Genomic DNA, 20,838 nt, shown 5'->3' with positions numbered 1-20,838 from the left:
TTGGCTTCACACAGTCCCTCCGGGATTTGAAGCGCAAATACCTTATCCTATTGCCTCGGTCCACCCGCGAGGGCAGTTCTCCTTGGAGACACTCGACCTCAAGACAAGGATTGCGTCGTGCGATCTTCTACCATGCACGAACCGTTACGTGCCGCGGTCGCAATTCCCACACCGATTTGTCCACTGCCCTGCACCTACGATTCCGGCAGTTCTGTAGCTCTCTTGCAAATGATCGACCAAAACCAAATCAAAAGCACGGCGCATTGAGAACAACGGCGCGAGACGGATGGACAACATGAGTGGCAGATCTCAGGCCCCTGCAAGGCATTATCAGCACGTATATTGGGTCTTCTCTAGCGATTCTCGATTCGTTCGACGTTGATACTCTATGGGTGGTCTAGCGGCTTGTTTGGACCACCCCGACGATGTTGGCCCGCGGAATCCATCAAACTGAACCAGCACAGACGAAGATCAAGCTAAATGGCAACTCCGTCCTCTTCCTTTTGAAGCTTTGCTCCATCGCCGCATCCGGATGGGACGACCATTCCCAAAGCACGCGAGCTCCTCCCTCCTCTACTCAACTCTGCTTACGCTCTCGGTAAGCAAGCCACCCGTTGATGGTAGGCTTCTTGTCTTTGAATTCCAAGGGCCACATCCTGAGTTAGAAAACTATTCCTTCCTACGAACAGACACAGGTGAGCCGCAAATCATGGTCCGGGGTTTGGAAAAGTCCGATATTAGCTTTGAAGTAGCCCACAGCGATAGCGAGCTCTCCTTCGCTGATGAAGAGTTGGCTCGCATGAACATAAACCGCCAGGAGGCCAAAAGCTGCCAGTGTCAAGTATGACATCAGAGTCGGCCGCCGAACTCCAGGAAATGCCTCGACAGGATATAAGTAAAGGCACAACTCGAGGGACTGCACGGTTGAAGGCTCAAGATCTTCTCAAGTCAAATGTTCATTCCCCCAAGCTCAGAATTTATCTATAAGCATTATAGATATTGCTGGGCCTGTTCTAAGTTCTGATACTCCTAGTAGTTCCCTTGCACGCGATGGCTATTGGCCCCGTCGCAGATGCCCAAGCGACTGCAAAGTAAATGGCGCGCGGATGGGCCCGTAAGCGAGTCAAGACAGCGCTCGGTGATGGAGACTCTCAAAACTCGAGGAAAGGGCAATCCGGGGATGTTGGGGGCGGCGCAGGAGAGATTCGGGACCATTCTCGCTCTCCATCCTTCTCTCAGCAGGCAGCCAGACGCCGGCGAGAGTTCCAACCGAGCATCTCCGGGGGGATTCAGATGGACAAAAAGAATGTTCAGATATCATTGCAAGCTGCATGTGGGCATCCATCCAGACCAAATTGAGATTTTGCTCGCAAACACACATTTTTTTCAAAGTTTGCCAAATCCTGTTCCCCACCCCCTGACCACGGTTTCATGACTTTTTGGCTTTGGTGGCACTTCGCCTTCAATGAGCATGCCATGCGACGTTCAAGGTTCAAGGTTCCACCTGCCGTCTGAGATCTCTCCCGAGAACTAGCGCGTCCCCATCCTGTGCCCAGCGCACCTCACCACCATGGAGGAGCCTGCCCAAGGGCCCAGGCGTTTCGTCTCAGCCGCGAGCTTTGAGAAATTTCCCACGTGGGTACACGTGGTTCCCCTGTCTGCGATCAAACCTGGCCACTGTGCCAGTCAGTTTGGGTGGAAAGATCCATCACCAAGTGCATGAGGTCTCAATTCACAAGTTGTCAAAAGTGCCACATGGAAGCTCGAACGCGAACAATTATTTTTGCGCCCCCAATTCCACGTGGTGGAGAAAAGGGAAAATTCTGGATTCTCGTCACCCTGCCATTCTTGAGGTTGGCCAGTCGAGTGTGGCCATAATGTGCTTTTTCTTTGTTTGTTTTTTTTTTCTTTTTTTGACTCCATGCTCCAGACAACTATCTGACGAAACGCAAAATGAGTCTGCGAGTCTGGCATCGATGAGAGGATGAGCATTGAGCACTTGTTGCATTTGCGCCCCCTGAGCTGGAGTTGCGCTATTTTGGTCTCCCATCTGGGCAAATTGCCGAATCCTTTGGAAAACTTTGTGCCAGAAGCGAGAACTCAGAATCTCCGATTCCCCATCCTTCCTGTGGAGACAAACCATGGCGACCCCCAGATTCCCTGCCATGAGGTCCAGGAGTGAGGTGCAGGTGCCACCTGCAATCAGAAACTCCTTCCAAATCCGTCGGAGAGCCCGCTTTCCTTGGATCCTTCCGCGATTGCTGGAAATTTTGGTTGCAAGCTCCCCCTCCTTTTCCTTCTCTCTCGACGATGACGCCGCATTCTCATTCGTCGAGAAACAATTTCTGTCTGCTCTCCAAAGCATTCGTGAACGATGGCTCGGTGAGATCGGCATTTAACCGATCTGTCACTGAGTCTGATCCACAGCTGTCCAACACTCGGCGAAGGGCGGACCTTACTTCAAAAAGAAATTATAATCGAGGAAAATGGATTGAACGTCGCTGCAGTCAGAATTGCCACTGTAATTGAGTTGTCCACTGTCACAAGCTGGAACAAGATCCACGGCGCTTCAGAGAAGCCTGCTGTGCCAGCTTGTGAGTGGCGCTCCCCCATTTTCATGCTCACCGCGAAACGCCGCGAACTCTCTTTCCCCTGCCTCTCGTCTTTCTTGTCCGCTCAAGGCCAGGCGGCCCTCAAGAGACAGACGAATGTCTGGCTCGCACAGGCAGAGACATCGTTCGGGAAGACCGGTTGCGGAAGAACATTCCCAGAGTCAGTCAATTCTTTGGAGTCCGGAGCCAACCCCCGCAATTCTCCCGGTCTCTGGTGGAAGACGAACTGGAGCATTGACCGGCGAAGGCTCGTTGGAGGAGGACCTCTCGTGACCAGGGGTTGATTCCTCGGCGTCGAAGTGACCGTACAGGGGGGCCTTTGATTCGACGCCGGCGATGAGAACGTGAAATTAGGCTTCAACGGAGCCTTTCTCTCCACCATTCGGCTTTGCGGGGGGTAATGATCAGCGATCAACCATCGTTGCGCCTCCGCAAGGGCTCCGTCCATCCCCCAGCAGTTCAAAAGTCGCACATCTCGTCGTCAACTTCGGGTCACTCTTCTTGCCTCCTTCAGCATCCTCAACAACACATGAACCCCGTCACGTCTCGACCCCGTGTCTAACGCAGGCGAGTCCGGGGGGCGTGGGGTTATCATATCCCGTCCATTTCAACGCAGCACCCTTGGCCCGCAAAAATGGAGACCCAAGTTTCCGGAACTGAACCCTATGTGTTGATGGCCACGTACTTCGAACTCAGCTGGTCGATTCTGAGCAGTATAGGGCTATTCGTCACCTTGGTCGCCGTCTGGGCCCTATTCATCAGTCGGCCTAGCCCATTGACCTACATCCCGATTATCGTGTCTATATCCTGCGCGATTGCCAACGGGGCGTGTTACTTCGCGTTTTATACCGACAATGCAGCTCCAAACAGAGCTGCCGCCAGTGTATTTGCCGATATATTCTGGCTTGTAAGCGCCACCACGTGTTGTAAACATCCCCACCAGCTAACTGACCACCCCCTGAGCAGATCCAAGAGGCTGGCCTCTCCTTCTATAGTTACCAAATCCTAATTCACACCCTCCGGAACGCCGCTCGCACCGTCTTTCTTGTTGTGTTCTGGTTTTTCATGTTTGCCATAGCCTCCATTCGCGTGGCCATCCTAGTTTTTAGGGTCTTGGAGATCATCACTGGCGACAGTTCGGTTAATTCTTCCGGTCCGTATCAACATGAGATTGGCCACCTACACGTTGGGTATTTCACAACTATCGCCCTCGTTGAAACGTGGAGCTCTGGGTTCCTCATCCGACTCCTCCACAATGCCTACCGAGTCTCGCCGAAGCTTTCCTCCACCAGGCTCGTTTTCCGGTACCTCCTCCGCACAACCGAGATCCGCGTCGCAAGCCTATGTTTCATTGGTATCACACGCGCGGTGACCTACTCCTGGCAAGTAACATCGCAGTCCGCAACAACCCCAGCCGGACAAATAGATCGGTTCGTGTATACCATGGAATGTCTTTTCCCGTTGGTGATGCTGTACGTTCCCTCTAAGCCCCCAAGGAGACCACTGTTCCAGACCTCAGCTAATCAAACCCTTCAGGATGGACATCTTGGCCTCCAAAAAGTTCAACCCAAGCACACAAGTTGAGGGATTTTCGACATTTGACCCCGGTTGCTCTCCAGTCAGATATCAAAATATCCATACCCATACTGAGCCTCTCCCGGCCGTGCCACGGCATACGGCTTGGGTATCTTCGGGGAGCGCGTAGTTTTTTTACTCACTGATCTTTTTTGCGGTTATGATACCCCCTATTCACGGCTGCCTTTAGTAAAAGTTTGGGTGACATGATGGTTCACATTCATAGCACTAGCATAATATATCATGAATCAACGGTCACAACGCATAAGACCCTCTTGAAAACGATGTAAAATCTGAGTCGCGACACGGCTGCCAACGCGCTACCAAATACCAAGTGGGCGTCCTTAACTCCCGTTTCACAGGCCAACTCCACGTGCGGCTGCTCGGCCGAGCCCACCTGCAGATACCCACTCCAATCCAGCAGATCATGCTGTTCCGCCTCAGGATTCGTTCAGAGCCTTCCAAGGGCTGATCTGTGGATTGCTTCAGGTTGATCTCGATCTCGCCTGGACCCCCTTTTCCACAACTGTCATCTTTATTTATTGACTGTCCCCCTGGTCAAACTGAGCGCCTTGAAGGGTTGCCGGACATAGAGCTCGGCTTCCTATGACGGAGACCCACGCATTCAAAGTTTCATCATAATGGTATGGCAACGGGCAGTTCACAGTGTCTATAGCTTGGGTAATTATGTTACGTCTATTCTAGATCATCAGTCATATCCTGACGAAGCGAGCTCGCCACGCCATTTCCGGTGTCCCAAACACCTGTGACAATATATACACAGAGAAGGTCCATGATTCAAATGTACAACCTCGCGTTAATCAGCAATCACCCCCGATCCTCGCTCCTCATCTCGATTACCACGGTTTTCATGATATTCGAGTGCTGATCGAGGATCAGCTCCTGGCTACTGTTCTCACCGTCGTCGACTCGAGCTCCGGCCTTCGAGGTTGATCGGACCACGCCGGGAGCTCTCCCGGAGAAGGGTTCGTCGTCTCGGGATGTCAGTTCGATTGCACCATGCGTACCGGCACCGGGGAGTGTTCGCCGGTAGTGCGAGTCGCCGATGCCGTAGCCAGCGTACGGCGTGTTGGAAGTTCCCCGTTTTCCGTATGAGGATCCTTTGAAGACGCTGTGGAAGAGAGGGCGGAGAGAAGGAGCTGAGGCAGAGACTATGGCGACGTTTACTTCGATTTGCGACCAGAGGAGGATCTATCCACCGTCAGTCCTAGAAATAAGCAAGTTGAGACCTCGATTCAAAGCTCACTTGGATCGCGTCGTAGGACACATCCGCCGTGGTGGTGTACTTATAGAGGGCGTTTAGACGGGCGATCGACGCGGCTGAGGCAAAGGTTCCAGTTAAGAAGATGGCAATTAATGCATCTATGATTGCATGTTAGCTTTGCGTTCTTAGGACGAGTCCAACTGAGGTATGCATACACTTTCTCCCTCGGTGGAGGTTCAGCTTGACTAACCGCGGAAGTGGCATTACCAGGATAACCAGATCAGTGAATATTGTTATGGCCGCTGTCGAGAAATAGGCGGCTGAAAGGTTATTGCAACCCTCCGGGAATGAAGGGTCCCATGCTCGCCACGGTTTGCTGTGGCATTCGAAAGCCTAACACTCCCATCAGCAACTTTCGCGGTGATTGGCAGGGCATTTGAGAGCCACACATTTACGAAAATGCAGACCACGGTATACACCAGAACGAACACCCCCACTACAATAACTTGAAGCCTGAAGTGCTTCACTTCGAAAATCCGATAGTATTGTGACAGAATGCTGAACTTGACCAGCCCGACAGCGATCGGGTATATCAACTGGTAGACATACCAGTGCTTCAGTGTGGGGACGAGGATCTTCTCCAACGGTAAATCGACCAAATGCTGGCTGGCACAGCGTCAATTTCGAAGACCTCTGGCGATGGGTGGAAAGCACACTTACCCCGTGCCCATGGCGACATGAAATCCATTCATCACGCCCATTCCAATTGTCACGGCCAATGCGGCCACGATGAGATAGTCATCGATGCCAACCTTGTGGACGCGGAAAAGGCGACAGTACAGCCGCAGCGAAACAGTGACGAGCGAGAGGAACAACAGGATGCTCATGACGATGAGAAACATCGGCTGCAGCGAGCCATTGCCGGTCGTGATGTACGCCATGATTCGACTCGAACAAAGGATGTCGAGACGAATGGATTTGAGAGCAGCGCTCTATCTCGCGAAGAGAGGACAAGGACACATCCACTAAGGGTTTCTTCGCTTCGGGAAATCTCCAGGGGCGGTTTCTTCCTGAAGAGATCAGTGATTTGAGTTTCTGGTAATCGCCGTTGCTGGAGATATTAATGCACCATTGAGGGAAGGGGAACTCAATTCTTCCAGACCAAGACTGCAATTCGCAGAACATGAGCGACATCCTTAGGAGCCAGAACGAACCCTTGCAGGCTGCAGGCTCTCCACTCCCATGAGGAGCCTGCCCTGGGGGCCGGATGGCGGGCAACAGCCGGTGAGCCAAGCTCTTGCCCATGTGCATCCAGGACTGAACAAGTTGAAGCTGTGCAACGCAATCTCCGACAAACCTGGAAAAGAATCAGCTGTGAAGAGCGGACTGGTCATATTCGGGATTGCAATTGGCGGCCGAAGGTGCGCTCCAACTCGTAGTGCCTTGGCGTTCGATGCACTTGGACGGATGATCAAAAAGGCACCCGATGCTCTCACGTTGAAGAAGACCAGAGGGCTGGTCGCTTCAGGATATCCACGACTCATGAGGTCTCCGATCGTCCAATCACAGGATCCTTGTGGGTGGATACAAACTTCCAAGACTCCCTTCCCCATGCAACCTGAGAGAGAGCCATCGAAGAATTGGGGTCATGGCTGAAGCTCATCTCGGTTGGCAAACGATGTCTCTGGAGAACCAAACTTCGCAGACCGCGCCGGCTTTGAGACGTCCAAGTTCTTGTGAATTCTCCTCATTATTTCCTCGCATTTCGCTCGTGGGCCCTTGGGCCCTGCGTCCGCCCACGCTCGTGTGGCGCTCGCCCCAGCTCGCTGACTCGCGTCTTCCCAAGAAATCGGCCCTTTCCTGGAATCGAAGCGGAACTTAGGGCTTCCAGGCTCATACCGAACAAGTCATAGCCCCCAACCGCAACAACTTCCGTCTTAAATGAGCCTGCTTTCTCTCATGTGGGAGTGAAAACTCCTCATGTCTGGGCTCAGTGTTTCAGACAAACTTCCAAGATGCATCTTGCCAAGGCCCTCTCTTCTTTGGCGCTCCTACACCTTACTTTCGGGGCCGCCAAACCGTGTAGGAACCCCCCTGTCCGCAAAGAATGGTATGCCTCGTGTTTAAGACGTGTTCACCTTCGCAATCGAGCAACGTTGACACTTGCTTCGCAGGAGGGAGCTGAACCATCAGGAGAAATCGGAGTACCTTGAGGCCGTCCATTGCCTGACGACCAAGGACTCTATCTCTGGCCTGGAAGGTGCGGTGAATCGTTTCGATGATTTCCAGGCTGTTCACTCAAGTCAGACCCCAAGTATCCACTGGGTGGTGAGTCCTTGTCCAAACCCGACCTCCTTTTGTCGATCCCGCTGATCATCGCCTCCCCAGGGTCATTTCGCCCTCTGGCATCGTTACTTCGTTGCAACATACGAAAAGGCTTTGAGGGAGGAATGTGGATACACCGGTGCCCAGCCGTAAGTGCATGATTCCCCCGGCCTTCCACCAGATGCAGATCTCATGGAAGCAATTGTCGAGCCGAGAATCCGCCATGCTTAACGAAATTGTTTCTCAGTTACTGGAATTGGTCGAAAGACGCCTCCACCGATAGCGAGTCTGCTGCTATCTTCGAAACTGAGATCTTTGACTCATGCCACGGCTTCGGTGGGAACGGTGCCTATGTTGAGATCACTGATCCGGCAGAAAATCCGTTCAACCTCACTGGCCGCACTGGTGGTGGCTGCGTCCAGGATGGGCCCTTCACCTCTGACAAGTTTATGCTAAATCACCCCGAACGCGGCTGCCTCAAGCGAGACTTCATTCCCTGGATCATGAACACTTTTGCTCAGCAGAGCCTTGTAGACCACGTCCAAAGCCAACCAGACTATACCTCCTTTGCACGAGCGCTTGAGAACATTCCCGCCTTCACGGAACCCAACATCCACGGTAGTGGCCACTTCGGTGCGGGTGGTGTCCTTGGAACCCTCGGCAACCAGTACGAGAGTCCTGGTGGTACGCATTCCTCTCCCCGAACTCTTATTAAACCCCGTCCCAAGACACTAACGATACTAGATCCCCTTTTTTACCTTCATCATGGTAACATCGACCGCGTCCTCTGGGAATGGCAGAGGAAGGACCTCAAAACCCGCCTGCACCAGGTCGGCGGCCCTATCGAGCCCATGGACTACAGCGGTGCTAATGTCACCCTCGACTTCACTGTCAACATCGGTGCTCTCGCCGGAGACGCCACTCTCGAGCAGCTACTCAACGCCCAGGGTGATGTCCTCTGCTACACGTACAACACTGCTTGAGAGCAGTGCTTTCTTTCCTTTCAAACTTCCCTCTTCAATCTGGCCCGCGGGCTGCATAGCGACAGGTGCTTGGTCCCTTGAAGGACAGATTCTCGGTATCATGATGCCACGCGTTGAAGAGCTTGTTTGTATATATAGGACGCTCGGATGTGCCCGGTTATCCGATATGATATAATATTGTCCTTTTATTCACTGTATAGACTATATATTTTCGGCAGTTTTTTGTTTTCACCGAAGGTTCAGATTTCCAATGGCTTCAGTTTCGATTCCCGGTACCCGTTCGAAATAGAACTTTCAGTCAGCCGAATTTGTTCGTTTCATCAATTTGACTAGGACTGCGTGACAATGTATGGAAGTTTGGCGAAGATTAGATGAATTACCGCTCAGCTTGCGTCACCCCATCCTTGTTCGGGAATCCGACCTCTAGGTCCGTCCAACCAGCCTATATCGCATTCAGACAGGCACTCCCAGGTGCCAGTCACCAACAGTGCATTGGACTCAGGTAGGGGTCAAGCGCCTTTGACTGGTAAAGAGAAATGCTCCTCGTCAACGCTGATAGCAAACCGTCAGTTTAGCTTTACCACGCATGATCCTATCTGGAGCAGGGGCCCCTGCCAGTATTGACGGACTAGCCTTCATATAATCCACCCTCGTCTTATGCGGGACAAGAACCCTGGTCCCACCTGGGACTTGAAAGTAGTAACGGTCCCTTCGGCTTTTACATGCAACCGGGGCGCGCACCAACCCATTGTTTTACACAACGGTCCGTTCAATTTGATTATTTCTTAAGGAAGATGGCTCACATGGCTGTTTGGCTCATGATTTAGGAAAACTTGATTTGATATTGAACATGTGAGGTCCAAAGGACGCCCGCAACTCCCAGTCGCTTTCATCATATTCTTGCCGAGCGTGTCCGTACGTGCCGCGGTTTGTTGTTAGCATAGATGCGACAAGCAGAGCGAGTTCCGACGGGTGGTGAGAACGAGGAGCGGCAGGAGCTCCGAAACTCGCGATTCCGCTTCGGCGACCACTGGCAGCTCATTCCTGTATCTCGAAAGCTAACCCCGGAACCAGTTTCTGACATACGTCCGCCGTGCCTTGCTCGGAGATCTTCCGACGTGCTTTGTTGAATTTCTGGGGAAAGCTCCTGGCCAAAGCACGACAGAAGAGAGTTTCGGTGCCAGAAATGGCGCGAATGGGTCTCGGTGCCAGATCTAAGACCGACCACCGATTTCTGGTAAACAATTGGAGGAAGGCGAATTGTTGGCGAGCGAGCTCTCAGCTTCCCCGCCCAACAGCTTCTTGGCCCCCGAGCAAGCAATCCGGGGCGTCGGCTTGGCTGCCAACAAGACGCGGGGTCAAGGAATTTCCAAGAGTCCAAGATTTGTTGTCGCTGGCGATCGGCGACAGAAGTAAGACCCGATCAGCGCCCATGACCCCTTTCAATGCGAGCTCTTCACGCTCCTTTCAGCTGTCACGTCATCTTATCAACCGTGCTCACCCTCAATTTCTCCTCTCCGCATCTTTGTTCCTTCTGAAAAGTCTCCTCACGCGCGCCTCGTTAGTCCCTTTCAACTCCTCACCGCACGATGGACTCCCTAAAGCCCCAGGCGGATATGAGCGACGATACCAAGGGACATCCGCTCAACGAGATGGGCGATTTCGAGGAGAACCAAAAGTTGACGAGGAGAATCCTGTTCAAATTGGACACGAGGTAGCTTCAAGCCCTCAACTTTGACTGTCACTCACTGACAGCTTCGAAGAATCCTACCCATCCTAGCAATCCTCTTTCTGTGCTCCTTTCTCGACCGGACCAATGTCGGTAACGCGAAAATCTTGGGCCTTGAAGACGACCTTAATATTACGAACCATCAGTACGACATCGGTTTGACTCTCTTCTATCTCTTTTATATTCTGAGGTACGTGTTTTTGAGCCGTGTCTGACATGGTACCCCTGTCGGCTGACGTGTTCTCCAACCAGCGAGGTCCCAAGCAATCTGATCATCAAGAAGGCGTCGCCAAAGATATGGCTCCCAGCGCTCACGATGGTTTGGGGTATTATTACGATGTGTCTAGGGTTTGTCCGGAATTTTGCCAGCTTTGCTGCTGTTCGCGCGATCCTGGGAATTGCGGAGGGTGGTTTACTCCCTGGAATGGTCCGTTGTGATTTGTGATTCCGCAACAGACATTCTAACCTCTCTAAAGGTGCTATATCTTTCGTCATTCTATAGAAGAGGCGACCTGGCTCTTCGAATTGGTCTATTCTATACTGCTGCTTCTCTGTCCGGCGCGTTTGGCGGTACGTCTCCTTCACCCTCTCCCTCGAAAGATCCACAGTTAATCAGTATCCATGATGTAGGTCTCCTCGCTCGTGGCTTAGCAGAGATTGGCCCAAGGGGGGGCTTGGAGGGCTGGCGTTGGATCATGATTATCGAAGGGCTTCTGGTATGTGGTCTACAATGCCTGTTTTCGATTCGTTGCTAAAACAAATCGATGGAATAGACCTTTGCTTGCGGAGGCCTTGCCTATCTTGGCCTCCCCAATAACCTCGAAACTGCTCCTTTCCTGACCCATGAAGAGCGCAAATATGCTTGTGAGAGGATCTGGGTTGATAGCCCGTCCGCCCAACAGGGGTATATTCCCTTTTCTAGTTTTGCGAAGTGACAACTAACGACGCGTAGGACGTTGACAGAGGAGCTGGAGGGTTTCAAGTGGTCGGAAGTCCGAAGAGGACTTCTAGAGCCCCAAATGTGGCTTTCGGCTACCGCATACTTCGCTATTTTATCAGGACTATACTCCTTCGGATTATTTGTACGACGACCCGCTCCGGCCATCGCGGCCTCGTTTAGCTAACGAATTCTTTTACACCTAGCTCCCAACCATCATCGACGAGAGTGGATTTGCGACGGACGCAAATCAGACCCAACTATGGACCGTGATCCCGTACGCCGTTGCTGCCGTGTTAACAGGTACAGTCTTCCGTCAATTGTGTTCACTGCCTCCCACTCCGCAACCAATTCACTAACGTGGCAAAATGCAGTCGTTGTCGCCTTCCTATCTGATCGTTTGAAACTCCGTGGTATCATTATGTTATTCAGCCTCCCCATTGCCATTGCTGGATACGCAGCGATTGGAAACATCAATTCTCCACAAATCAAGTACGGCATGACCTTCCTGATGGCAACAGGGATGTACGCTAGTGTGCCGTGCATCCTAGTCTGGAACTCAAACAACTCAGCGGGGCACTATAAGCGGGCGACCACGTCAGGAATGCAGCTGGCAATTGCAAATTGCGGAGGTTTTGTTGCGAGTACGTCCACCTTTTCTCCTAAGCTCACCCCACTCGTGATGCTAAGCATCATCGGACTGACGCTTATATCCCATAGCCTTCATTTACCCCAATGAAGATAAGCCGCAGTATCACCGCGGCCACTCGGTAGTCTTGGGCTTGCTGGTCTTTGCTTGGTTTATGTACGAAAGGCCTTTCCGGAATGAGTTCTGGCTACTAACATGGTTCAGGATCTTACTTAATGTTTTCTACTGTGCGAAGGTGAACAGGGATAAGAGGAACGGCAAGTATGCCCAGTACGAAGGGTATAACGATGACCGTGACCCCAATTTCAAGATGGTGCTGTGATCATGGGTTTTTATATGATTTACGACGCGGTAAATGGATTGGCACATTACTTGATCACTGTTATAGGCTTTTTTGGATTGGAACGGGCTCATACTTTCGGAGCGACGCTAATTTGCTCGGAATCGTGTATCTATCAAAGTTATCATTTCTACGCCGCCCCAGTTTCTCTGGTGCGGACATCGAGAGGAAGGCAATAAACTTCCGTTGTTTGACCGGCAGCACAAACTCCGGTCAGAAACGAAAATTTAAGATGATTCTTTCATCCTGGTACTTCAAGTCTTTGCCCACTTCCAAGAACAGCAGCCACCATGCATCTTTCTCTCCTTGCCTTAAACTTCATCGGCTCATTAGCTGCAAACTCTCAATCCCAATCCTCATCGCCTGTACCTCCACTTCCCACCCCTTCCCAATCAAGCAGAAACACAACGCTCCCATGCACAATCATCTCCCAAGTAACCCACAGCTTCTACGGCATCTCCAACAACGAGAACCAAGGCCCCAACATCGCCTACGACTGCGGCCGCAGCCGTGTCCCCGGTGGACTGGGAACCTACATTAACCCACTCACCTTCGCGTCCGCACCGGGGGAGTTCCAACGATGCGAGGTCATCTATAGCCCGTATTTACAGAAGTACCTGCGGCATGAGGACTACTGCTCCGAATGCAACTCGGAGTGGTCCGAGCGGATCTACCATGTCAGGGTTTGGGTCGGGAGTAATCTGCTTGCCGGTGGGGAGGATGAGATTGATTGCGAGAGGAGGTTGGAACCACCGCCTGAGCGGACGCAGTCTGTGATTAGGTATCCCAGGGCGGATTTGATCGTTGATAGTAAGCTAAGTTCTCTCCAAGCAGGGGTCAATCTGTCTGGGTCGCGCGATGGATTGACTGATTGGTCTAGCGACGCCGCTTTATGTTCCGGGATTCAACACTCCGTCGGCTTGTCATGTGGACCATGTGTATCCTTCGTATGCGCTGAGAGATTATTGTTGATGTGGAGGACGAGAACCCAGGCTTTGTTTGCATCGAGGTAAGGAAGAAACAAGGATATCTGTTAACTCCGAGGCGACTCGGAAAAGGCAGCCGAATGCAAATCTCCGAGGCTTGGCTCTGTTCCCGTATTGTATTCACGTGGTTCCAGCCGTTAATACCTCGTAAATACCTCGTATCAATGGTATTGACTTTACGCCGTCGTCGGCGCGAAGACCGGCCATACAAAGTCTTGGCAATCGCTCATTTTCAAGCGTTCGCTCGCAATGACTCAGATTTTTCACCGTCCTTCTTAGCGTATGCGTTGTCTGTATACAGAGCCAACACCTGGCTCTCTTCTAGAATTTTGTATGTAAAACACTGCTCACCGACCAGGCCCTACACGAGAAATGGCCCGACAATCAACCCCACTCCATGGCAGGATTCTCGAGGAGCTCGGCCTCCTCTCGCTATGGCACGCACCGCGAGATGCGAAGTGTCTCTGTCTGCAACGCTTCGTCCGATTCTTTGCCTACGGCGGCTCGACCCTAGTTCTGGCCTCGTACCTCTCTGCCCTGAATATCTCCGATGACCGCATCGGTCTTTTCATGACCTTGACTCTGATCGGGGACGTAGCTATCAGCTTCTTCCTGACTCTTTTTGCTGATGCATTGGGTCGAAGGCTCGTTTTAGCGCTTGGGTCAGCCCTCATGATTGGCAGTGGGATTACCTTTGGCCTTTCTGGAAACTTTTGGATACTTCTTGTGGCGGCTGTCTTCGGGGTCATTAGTCCGAGGTACCTTTCACCACGTAGTTTTCCCAACTTGTATCTCTCCGGCTCAAGCTGACCGGTAGCAGCGGGAATGAAATCGGTCCCTTTAAGGCGGTCGAAGAGTCAACTCTCGCGCATATCACGCCTAAGGAGCTCCTCCGCGATATCCTGATGTGGTACACGCTTCTGGGAACGGCGGGGCAAGCCTTGGGCGTGATGGCGTGCGGATGGGCAGTTAACTTGATGCAGACGGAGAGAGGATGGGAGTTTATCCCGGCTTGTCGAGCCATATTCTTTGTGTACGCGGTCGTCGGGGGTATCAAGTTTCTTCTGTCGGTGACAATGAGCCAGGAAGTAGAGGTGGAAGTGGTGGCATCGAAGCAGGCAAAGCAAAAGCAACAGGACGGCGAGGAGAACAACGAGACCCAGCCTCTACTCGGTGAGAGACCAGCAGCGCAACAGCCCGAAAAGAAACCAATATTCTCCTTCCTTGGAGATGGAAAACTTGTTTCCCTGGTCATCCGTCTCTTCATCCTCTTCGGTCTTGACTCTTTCGCTTCAGGGCTTGCTTCCTTGTACGTTTTCCCTTTTCTCCTCCATTCACTAGCCCAAGTCAACGAAAAGGGGGGGAAAGATAACTAACAAAAATCCAGATCGTGGATGACCTACTTCTTCAAGCGCAAGTTCTCCCTCCCAGAAGGCCAGCTCGGCTCCATCTTCTTCACAACCAGCACCATCGCCGCATTCTCCATGTTTATCGCCTCCTCCATCGCAAAACGTATCGGCAACGTGAAAACAATGGCCTTCACCCACCTCCCCTCAGCAATCTGTCTCGCCCTCATCCCCGTCCCCTCCGCCCTCCCACTAGCCCTCACATTCCTCATCCTCCGCCACTGCACCTCAAACATGGACTCCGCGCCGCGCTCGGCGTTCCTGGCTGCCGCGTTGCCCGCGGATAAGCGCACAGCGATCATGGGGTCGATTAATGTTGTGAAGACGTCGACGCAGAGCTTGGGACCGTTGGTTACGGGGGTGTTGGCTGATAGGGGATTCTTTGGGGCGTCGTTTATCCTTGCCGGTATTTTGAAGATTATATATGATTTGGGGGTTTTGGCTAGTTTTGTTGGGCTTGAGAGGGAGCGTGAGAGGGGAGCAGAAGGGAGGGGAGAGGAAGTTTAACCGCAGGGTGTGCTTTTGGGATGGCTGGGTGTGCCCATGATGGCATTGAATGATTGAAGCTTTAGTAAGGGGCGGACAGAAGTCTGTGAGATCATATCGATTGGTGATGGCGCGAGTGAAATTCACAATCTACGAACGCCCACTTATATGGCATTTAGCCGTCCACCGAGCAGTGATCCTCTCGTCCCTGATGACTACTCTTAGCGGACGTATAGAGATAGCGAGCCGAGTCCGTTGTGGTTTTCTCTCGGGAAATTCGGGCCCGAAAATAAATTCATAATTCAATGGCCATTTCCTGAGAGCTTCATCTAAGCATACTCACATGTCTATCTATCTGGGTGTGATCATCAGCATTGCCGGTTCAGGAAATTACTCCATCACAGCCAACTCCTCCGCGACTTGGAATGGCGCCCCAGTCTTTTGCTTGATCTCCTCAACTTCCACGCCCGGTGCGAGCTCAGTCAAGGTCAGCTCGCCCTTCTTCCGGTCAATTTGAAATACACACTATTCTCGGTCAGCATCAAGCCCCATTAAATGCCAACAAGGATCCATACCAGTTCCGTAATGATGGTGCTAACACAGTTAGCTCCAGTCAGAGGTAGGGCGCACTCCGAGACAATCTTCGGCGATCCATCCTTCGCTGTGTGGCTGGTGGCGACAACGATCTTGGTCTGATCAGGGTTTGATATCAGATCCATTGCTCCCCCCATACCCTTGAACACTTTGCCTGGGATCATATAGTTCGCGAGGTCGCCGTTCGCGCTCACTTGTAGAGCCTGTCCCGTGGTCAACAACCACGATGGTTGGAGGAATTGAAGGGAGGGGATGACAAACTCCTAAGATTGAAACATCTACGTGCCCACCTCGGATCATGCCAAAAGACTCGGTGCTGTCGAAGGTTGCAGCACCAGGAATCAGTGTAACAGTTTCTTTTCCAGCATTGATTATATCGCTGCCACCCGTCAGTTGGAGGCTTCGTAAGAAGAAAGCAGAAGCACATACGGGTCAACTTCGTCTTCGGCAGGATACGGACCCTGATTTTTGTTTTAGCTCACGCGGGGAATTAGCGTCAGTTCTTGTCTTACCATTCCGAGAATTCCATTCTCTGACTGGATCCAGACTTTAACATCCTCCGGAAGCATAGAGGGTGCGAGTGTAGGGATCCCTAGCCAGTGTTAGCATGACCCACGCGAGGGATTTGAGGAATATACCAACTCCTAGGTTGACGTAGTATCCCTGTTTAAGCTCCTTCGCCGCCCTCCTCGCAATTCTGTTTCTCTCAATGATGGCCGGGGACTCGGTTGGCGCTGCTACTCCCTCCACCTTCGCTTCCCGAAGCTTCAGAATCTCAATGTGCTTCTCGCTTGTCGCAGGTACAATCCTATCCACGAAGATCCCCGGTAGATCAACGTCATTAGGGTCGATCGAGCCAACTGGAACGATATTCTCTGCCTCAACAATTGTGAGGGTGGCCGCTTTAGCCATAATGGGGCCGAACGCTTTCGTAGTATAGCTAGATCTAGGGTTAATACTCCCAGGCGCCGATGCAGTGGACCCCAACTCACCGGAAGACGCAATTACCAGCCTCATCCGCCTTCCAAGCCCGAAGAATCGCAATGTCGCCGGTGAGCGCAGTTTCCATCAGATATTTTTTGTTATTGAACACCCTTGTTTCCCGAGGTTTGCCATGCTCCAGAACATTGCCCGATGGATCCAGACGCACAGGTATCTTTCCATCTTGAAGGAAGGTATCTATGAACCATAATAATCAGCTGAGATTCTTAAGAAATGCAGGCTGCCTTACGGGCTCCAGTAGCAGTGTAAAACGCAGGTATTCCAGCCCCCCCGGCACGCAAGCGCTCCGCTAAAGTTCCCTGAGGACACAGTTCTATAGCAATTTTTCCCGTGAGGTACTTTTGCTCTAGCGCTTTGTTGTTCCCAAGGTATGATATGATGAGCCGATTGACTTGACCGGATTGTGTCAGCGTAGAAAGCCCCCCTTTCCCAGGCGCACCAGCGTTGTTCGAAACTGCAGTTAAGGAGTGAATGCTATCGGCCCCTCGCCGACAAATCGCGGATATGAGGGTGTCTGCTAACAGTGAGCGCCACGCATAGTGTCACCGTAGATGATCATATTATTACCTGCAACTCCGCAGAGGCCAAATCCTGAACTAAGTATTGTTGACCCGCTCTGGAGATCAGCCACAGCTTCATCCGCATTCTTCAATAACTTCGAGGCTGCGCGATCAATTACGGGAGCCCGTATCAGTTGCTCACTGGTCGTTGACGAAATAGAATAATTTGCGCGGGCTATCGGTGCACGTGGTTCTCCGCATGTTCTCCGGTATGCACGGAAGCATAGTTCGGCGCCCGAGAGACTCGTCGCCTTGCGAGAGAGAGTTAGCGCTGGAACCCTGAGCGCCGCCATGCTGTCGAAGACAAATTCGGTTTGTAGAAGCTCCTAATTCAAGTTTAAGAAGGACCACAAGAGCATGAGACGGATATCCCGCATGACGTTGCGTTATTTAATGTTGAAGAGGATCGAGGCACCCTCGGCTCTCGGGGCTATTTCTGGTCGCCGACGTGGAGACCTTTCTGATCAGCAGCCCAACAATCATAAGCCTGGTCGCCACAACAGAGAAAACAGACTGGGTGAGAGCTAATCCAGAGGCGTGATGAGGGACGGACCTACTTGAAACAATCAGAAACTGAAATCTAGATTGCTTATATCGAGCCAGTCCCAGCTCATCATATCATCAGGTGGAACGCCCGGGACACTCGCTCCAAAGGCGGTCCCAGCACGGTTAACAGCGTCAATTATCTGATCGTCAGACATAGCGGAGAATTGCAGGGGCTCGGACCAGAGCAAAGAAGGGGAAAAGGTTTCTTGCGCCGTCGTCGGAAGGGAGCCGTACTGATCCAACGTCTTCGGCGGAAGGGCCACTGTGTGGGGAGCAGCTCGAGACTCACTCTGCGTTTGAGGATTGAAGCTCGCCGGGGTACGTCGAACGAGTTCACGCAGAAATCGTCCGTAAAGTACTGACGCACCATCTCTATGGCTTGGCGTTGCTCCAATCCGCTCAAGAACCCCCGCTACCTCCTCGATCAAGTTCCGGACGCTTGGGGCCAAACTAGATTTACTGTCTGTTGGCATCACGCTGAGGCTCAGTGCAGAGCACGCAGCAAATGATATCATGATAACGGTGTTATTCGGCATTGATTTCAGTCTTGCTTCTCCTTGGATAGCGGCGCGCATAACATTCAGGGCTGAGGAAAGACCGGCAGCGCGAAAGAATCGTTTGACCTCAATAGGTGCCGTTGGGTGGTTTATTACGCCGCCGTACGTCGAAAGTAGAGTATGAGTGACAAGGATCTCCACATATGGCGGGAGGGCATGTACTAGGACTGGTTGTCAGATATTCAGCAGTCAAGATATGTGTCGGCTGGGTTGGTCCCGGACTCACACGGGCCTTCTCCTATTGCAGGTGTCCAGGCTTCGTACCATTCATTGTAAAAGCTCTCTATCATCGCTTTTATTCTATCACTCGATAAGTCTCGAAAATAACGTAGTGCAGTAAAGATACTTACGATTGAGCGGCCGCAGACCCAGTACTGCTTGCCTGGTAACTATCACAGTTTGCCTTGACACGGCTAAAGAGCCCATCCTAGTGTATCCTATGTTAGATAGTGTATCATAAGTGAGTTATTGTGCATTGGCGAGGGTCTCACCAGGTTCCTTCGGAGTACCGCCATTGAATTCATGGCACCATCGCGAGAATCCGCAAGGTCGGAGACATGCCAGCGGTCACAGTTCTCGATCAAGGCAGTCGGAGGCACAGTATAGCTTCTCCCGCGAGCCAGGCATACACTACACAATGTCAAGCTGGTCCAAACGTGAAGACCAATGTTTCCAAGACTTACCCCCGCTCTAGAACGAAAAGTGCTATCCAGGTTCTCTCCCTTCGTCGTAGCAATCTTCGACCCCAGTCAGAAGAAGGGTCAATTTCATCAAAGCCATCAATCTGCAACGCTCTCTTTGCATCGATACAATCAGCTTTGGCAAGTCTTCCTGGGAGGTTACTGTCAAAGCTTGTTGATGGCAACACAATTTTGCTTAGAGACAAGTCCAATGCCACAGTCAATGCCATTGCAATGTAGGAGCAAGTATCGTCATCGCCTAAGCAAGTTCCTGGCGCCATCCATGGAACATTGACCATAAAAGCTAGAACAATCTCAACTGATCTGAGGCGCCTCCTAATCACCTCATTCGCCAATGATTTGCTATGTCTCAATAGTCTCTTCGATAATGCCGCGGCAGACGACATGAACAAGGTAGCTGTGGCCATGATCGAGGTGAAAAGGAAGGCCGACTGGGAGCGAACAAACTCCACGGTATGAATAAATGGGTCGAGGCCCCATCTAGTATGTGCAAGGTTTTGATAGAAACTAGAGGCCGTCAGTTTTCACGGCAGTTTCACGGTGGAATATATGACAACTTACAAGGCAAAGAGCGATTCGGCCTCCGGTAATGTAACGAGCCCGATCTCTATAGGATCCATATCCGGGCCGACATCTACATTCGCCCTCACAGGCACAAAGAACGACTTCGCAGCAGCTACATTAGTTCCCACCGTCGGCGATGGACCCGCTACCGGATCGGGGGTCACGAGTGAGGGCCACCCCGCAGGATCGCGGACATCATCCGGGGACAACTGGAGATCAGATGCACGCGCCAGCAATTGCAAAGGATTCTCTGCATCGTCTAAAGCCAGGCTTTCTCCAGAATTCGAAGCTCGGGGCCGGTGCGTAGAATCAGACTGCTCGAGATCTTCAGAGACACCTTCCCCCTCAGCCGGGGATCGTTGCGGATGGGATTTGCCGAGCAAGTCCTGGAGGTTTGCAATAAGCTTCTGCGCCTCTTCAGAGGCCGAGTGATCAGTTTTCGGCCGCTTAATAGCTTGCTCTATCTGGTGCAGCGCTTTCTCTAAGCCCTTCCGTTTACTGACCGTTCAAAGTCAGTATATATCAATGTTTGAGCCCGATGGTCTTACTTTTTTACCCCCTTCTGCCTGCCAACATGATGATTGGGAATAATGCAGTCTACATTAGAATGCTTGCATCTATCGCATGACACTTCCCCCGGGCTGCGGTTACAGCGGATCTTGCTTTTCCTGCAGTTGAGACATGCAGCTTGTCGGCTTTGCGCCGGTTGTCGTCGGTTTAATTCTGGCACTTGGTCCTCCATTACCGCGCCGGCTTCCGATCGGGCGTCTACCTTCGACTTCCTTCATCCGGATGCAGCCCATGCGCCGAAAAACGCAGAAGTGGTGTGCGTGAGCCGCCAAGGTATGAGTGGGAAAGAGTGCTAGAGCGTTCGCACATCCAGAGTAGTCCACAGCCGGATAGAGGATGAGCGGGTGAGACTCCCACCACGCTTCAGTAGCAGATGACAACCACGCTCCCTAACCTAGTCGGGCAACATGATCCCAGCCGATTCCTGGGGCGCGCGGGGGAAAGGAATAAAAAAACAGAACGAAAATCAGGGGGGGAGGAAAGGAAAAAAA

At 52.0% G+C, this 20,838-nt stretch overlaps 10 protein-coding genes across 10 annotated transcripts; 6 read left to right on the top strand and 4 right to left on the bottom strand.

The window, feature by feature from the left end:
• The first annotated feature begins 960 nt into the window (after positions 1-960).
• On the top strand, positions 961-1,635 carry BJX67DRAFT_267407 (uncharacterized protein). Its single transcript, XM_071026462.1, has one exon. It carries the CDS (start codon positions 1,073-1,075, stop codon positions 1,433-1,435), a length of 363 nt encoding a protein of 120 aa, XP_070882104.1. The 5' UTR covers positions 961-1,072; the 3' UTR covers positions 1,436-1,635.
• BJX67DRAFT_267408 (uncharacterized protein) lies at positions 1,636-2,536 on the bottom strand. Its single transcript, XM_071026463.1, has one exon. It carries the CDS (start codon positions 2,393-2,395, stop codon positions 1,835-1,837), a length of 561 nt encoding a protein of 186 aa, XP_070882103.1. The 5' UTR covers positions 2,396-2,536; the 3' UTR covers positions 1,636-1,834.
• Positions 2,537-3,285: 749 nt separating this feature from the next.
• Positions 3,286-4,317, top strand: BJX67DRAFT_374789 (uncharacterized protein; the record flags this gene model as incomplete). Its single annotated transcript, XM_071031598.1, has 3 exons — positions 3,286-3,519; positions 3,579-4,084; positions 4,149-4,317. 3 exons carry the CDS (start codon positions 3,286-3,288, stop codon positions 4,315-4,317), a joined length of 909 nt encoding a protein of 302 aa, XP_070882102.1.
• Positions 4,318-4,881: 564 nt separating this feature from the next.
• Positions 4,882-6,529, bottom strand: BJX67DRAFT_267381 (uncharacterized protein). Its single transcript, XM_071026459.1, has 5 exons — positions 6,133-6,529; positions 5,862-6,078; positions 5,628-5,805; positions 5,455-5,570; positions 4,882-5,399 (listed from the first exon to the last, which is right to left on the bottom strand). Exons 1-5 carry the CDS (start codon positions 6,351-6,353, stop codon positions 5,016-5,018), a joined length of 1,116 nt encoding a protein of 371 aa, XP_070882101.1. The 5' UTR covers positions 6,354-6,529; the 3' UTR covers positions 4,882-5,015.
• A 386-nt stretch (positions 6,530-6,915) lies between these two features.
• On the top strand, positions 6,916-8,936 carry BJX67DRAFT_267388 (tyrosinase family protein). The gene is made up of 5 exons (XM_071026460.1): positions 6,916-7,522; positions 7,587-7,740; positions 7,801-7,886; positions 7,985-8,421; positions 8,482-8,936. Exons 1-5 carry the CDS (start codon positions 7,428-7,430, stop codon positions 8,718-8,720), a joined length of 1,011 nt encoding a protein of 336 aa, XP_070882100.1. The 5' UTR covers positions 6,916-7,427; the 3' UTR covers positions 8,721-8,936.
• A 1,095-nt stretch (positions 8,937-10,031) lies between these two features.
• On the top strand, positions 10,032-12,601 carry BJX67DRAFT_364525 (putative MFS transporter). The gene is made up of 11 exons (XM_071030202.1): positions 10,032-10,434; positions 10,484-10,639; positions 10,702-10,876; positions 10,926-11,019; positions 11,080-11,165; positions 11,223-11,353; positions 11,402-11,531; positions 11,593-11,689; positions 11,761-12,030; positions 12,107-12,191; positions 12,240-12,601. Exons 1-11 carry the CDS (start codon positions 10,310-10,312, stop codon positions 12,355-12,357), a joined length of 1,467 nt encoding a protein of 488 aa, XP_070882099.1. The 5' UTR covers positions 10,032-10,309; the 3' UTR covers positions 12,358-12,601.
• Positions 12,602-12,665: 64 nt separating this feature from the next.
• Positions 12,666-13,347, top strand: BJX67DRAFT_384979 (uncharacterized protein; the record flags this gene model as incomplete). Its single annotated transcript, XM_071033767.1, has 2 exons — positions 12,666-13,185; positions 13,256-13,347. The coding sequence occupies 2 exons, from the start codon at positions 12,666-12,668 to the stop codon at positions 13,345-13,347; spliced, it is 612 nt and encodes a 203-aa protein (XP_070882098.1).
• A 279-nt stretch (positions 13,348-13,626) lies between these two features.
• On the top strand, positions 13,627-15,435 carry BJX67DRAFT_267304 (putative MFS transporter). Its single transcript, XM_071026457.1, has 3 exons — positions 13,627-14,119; positions 14,182-14,670; positions 14,749-15,435. The coding sequence occupies exons 1-3, from the start codon at positions 13,734-13,736 to the stop codon at positions 15,272-15,274; spliced, it is 1,401 nt and encodes a 466-aa protein (XP_070882097.1). The 5' UTR covers positions 13,627-13,733; the 3' UTR covers positions 15,275-15,435.
• A 208-nt stretch (positions 15,436-15,643) lies between these two features.
• BJX67DRAFT_374784 (3-oxoacid CoA-transferase) lies at positions 15,644-17,702 on the bottom strand (the record flags this gene model as incomplete). Its single annotated transcript, XM_071031597.1, has 9 exons — positions 15,644-15,778; positions 15,829-16,050; positions 16,109-16,226; positions 16,277-16,308; positions 16,360-16,439; positions 16,486-16,787; positions 16,840-17,026; positions 17,079-17,363; positions 17,417-17,702. The coding sequence occupies 9 exons, from the start codon at positions 17,700-17,702 to the stop codon at positions 15,644-15,646; spliced, it is 1,647 nt and encodes a 548-aa protein (XP_070882096.1).
• A 136-nt stretch (positions 17,703-17,838) lies between these two features.
• BJX67DRAFT_267316 (uncharacterized protein) lies at positions 17,839-20,774 on the bottom strand. The gene is made up of 7 exons (XM_071026458.1): positions 20,326-20,774; positions 19,775-20,275; positions 19,196-19,720; positions 19,004-19,142; positions 18,863-18,939; positions 18,739-18,812; positions 17,839-18,673 (listed from the first exon to the last, which is right to left on the bottom strand). Exons 1-7 carry the CDS (start codon positions 20,517-20,519, stop codon positions 17,976-17,978), a joined length of 2,208 nt encoding a protein of 735 aa, XP_070882095.1. The 5' UTR covers positions 20,520-20,774; the 3' UTR covers positions 17,839-17,975.
• Between the last annotated feature and the right edge of the window lie 64 nt (positions 20,775-20,838).

This window comes from Aspergillus lucknowensis, assembly GCF_044049455.1.
Source record: "Aspergillus lucknowensis strain CBS 449.75 chromosome Unknown BJX67scaffold_56, whole genome shotgun sequence".
Lineage (NCBI taxonomy): Eukaryota > Fungi > Ascomycota > Eurotiomycetes > Eurotiales > Aspergillaceae > Aspergillus > Aspergillus lucknowensis.
This window is presented reverse-complemented; position numbering and strand designations above follow the sequence as displayed.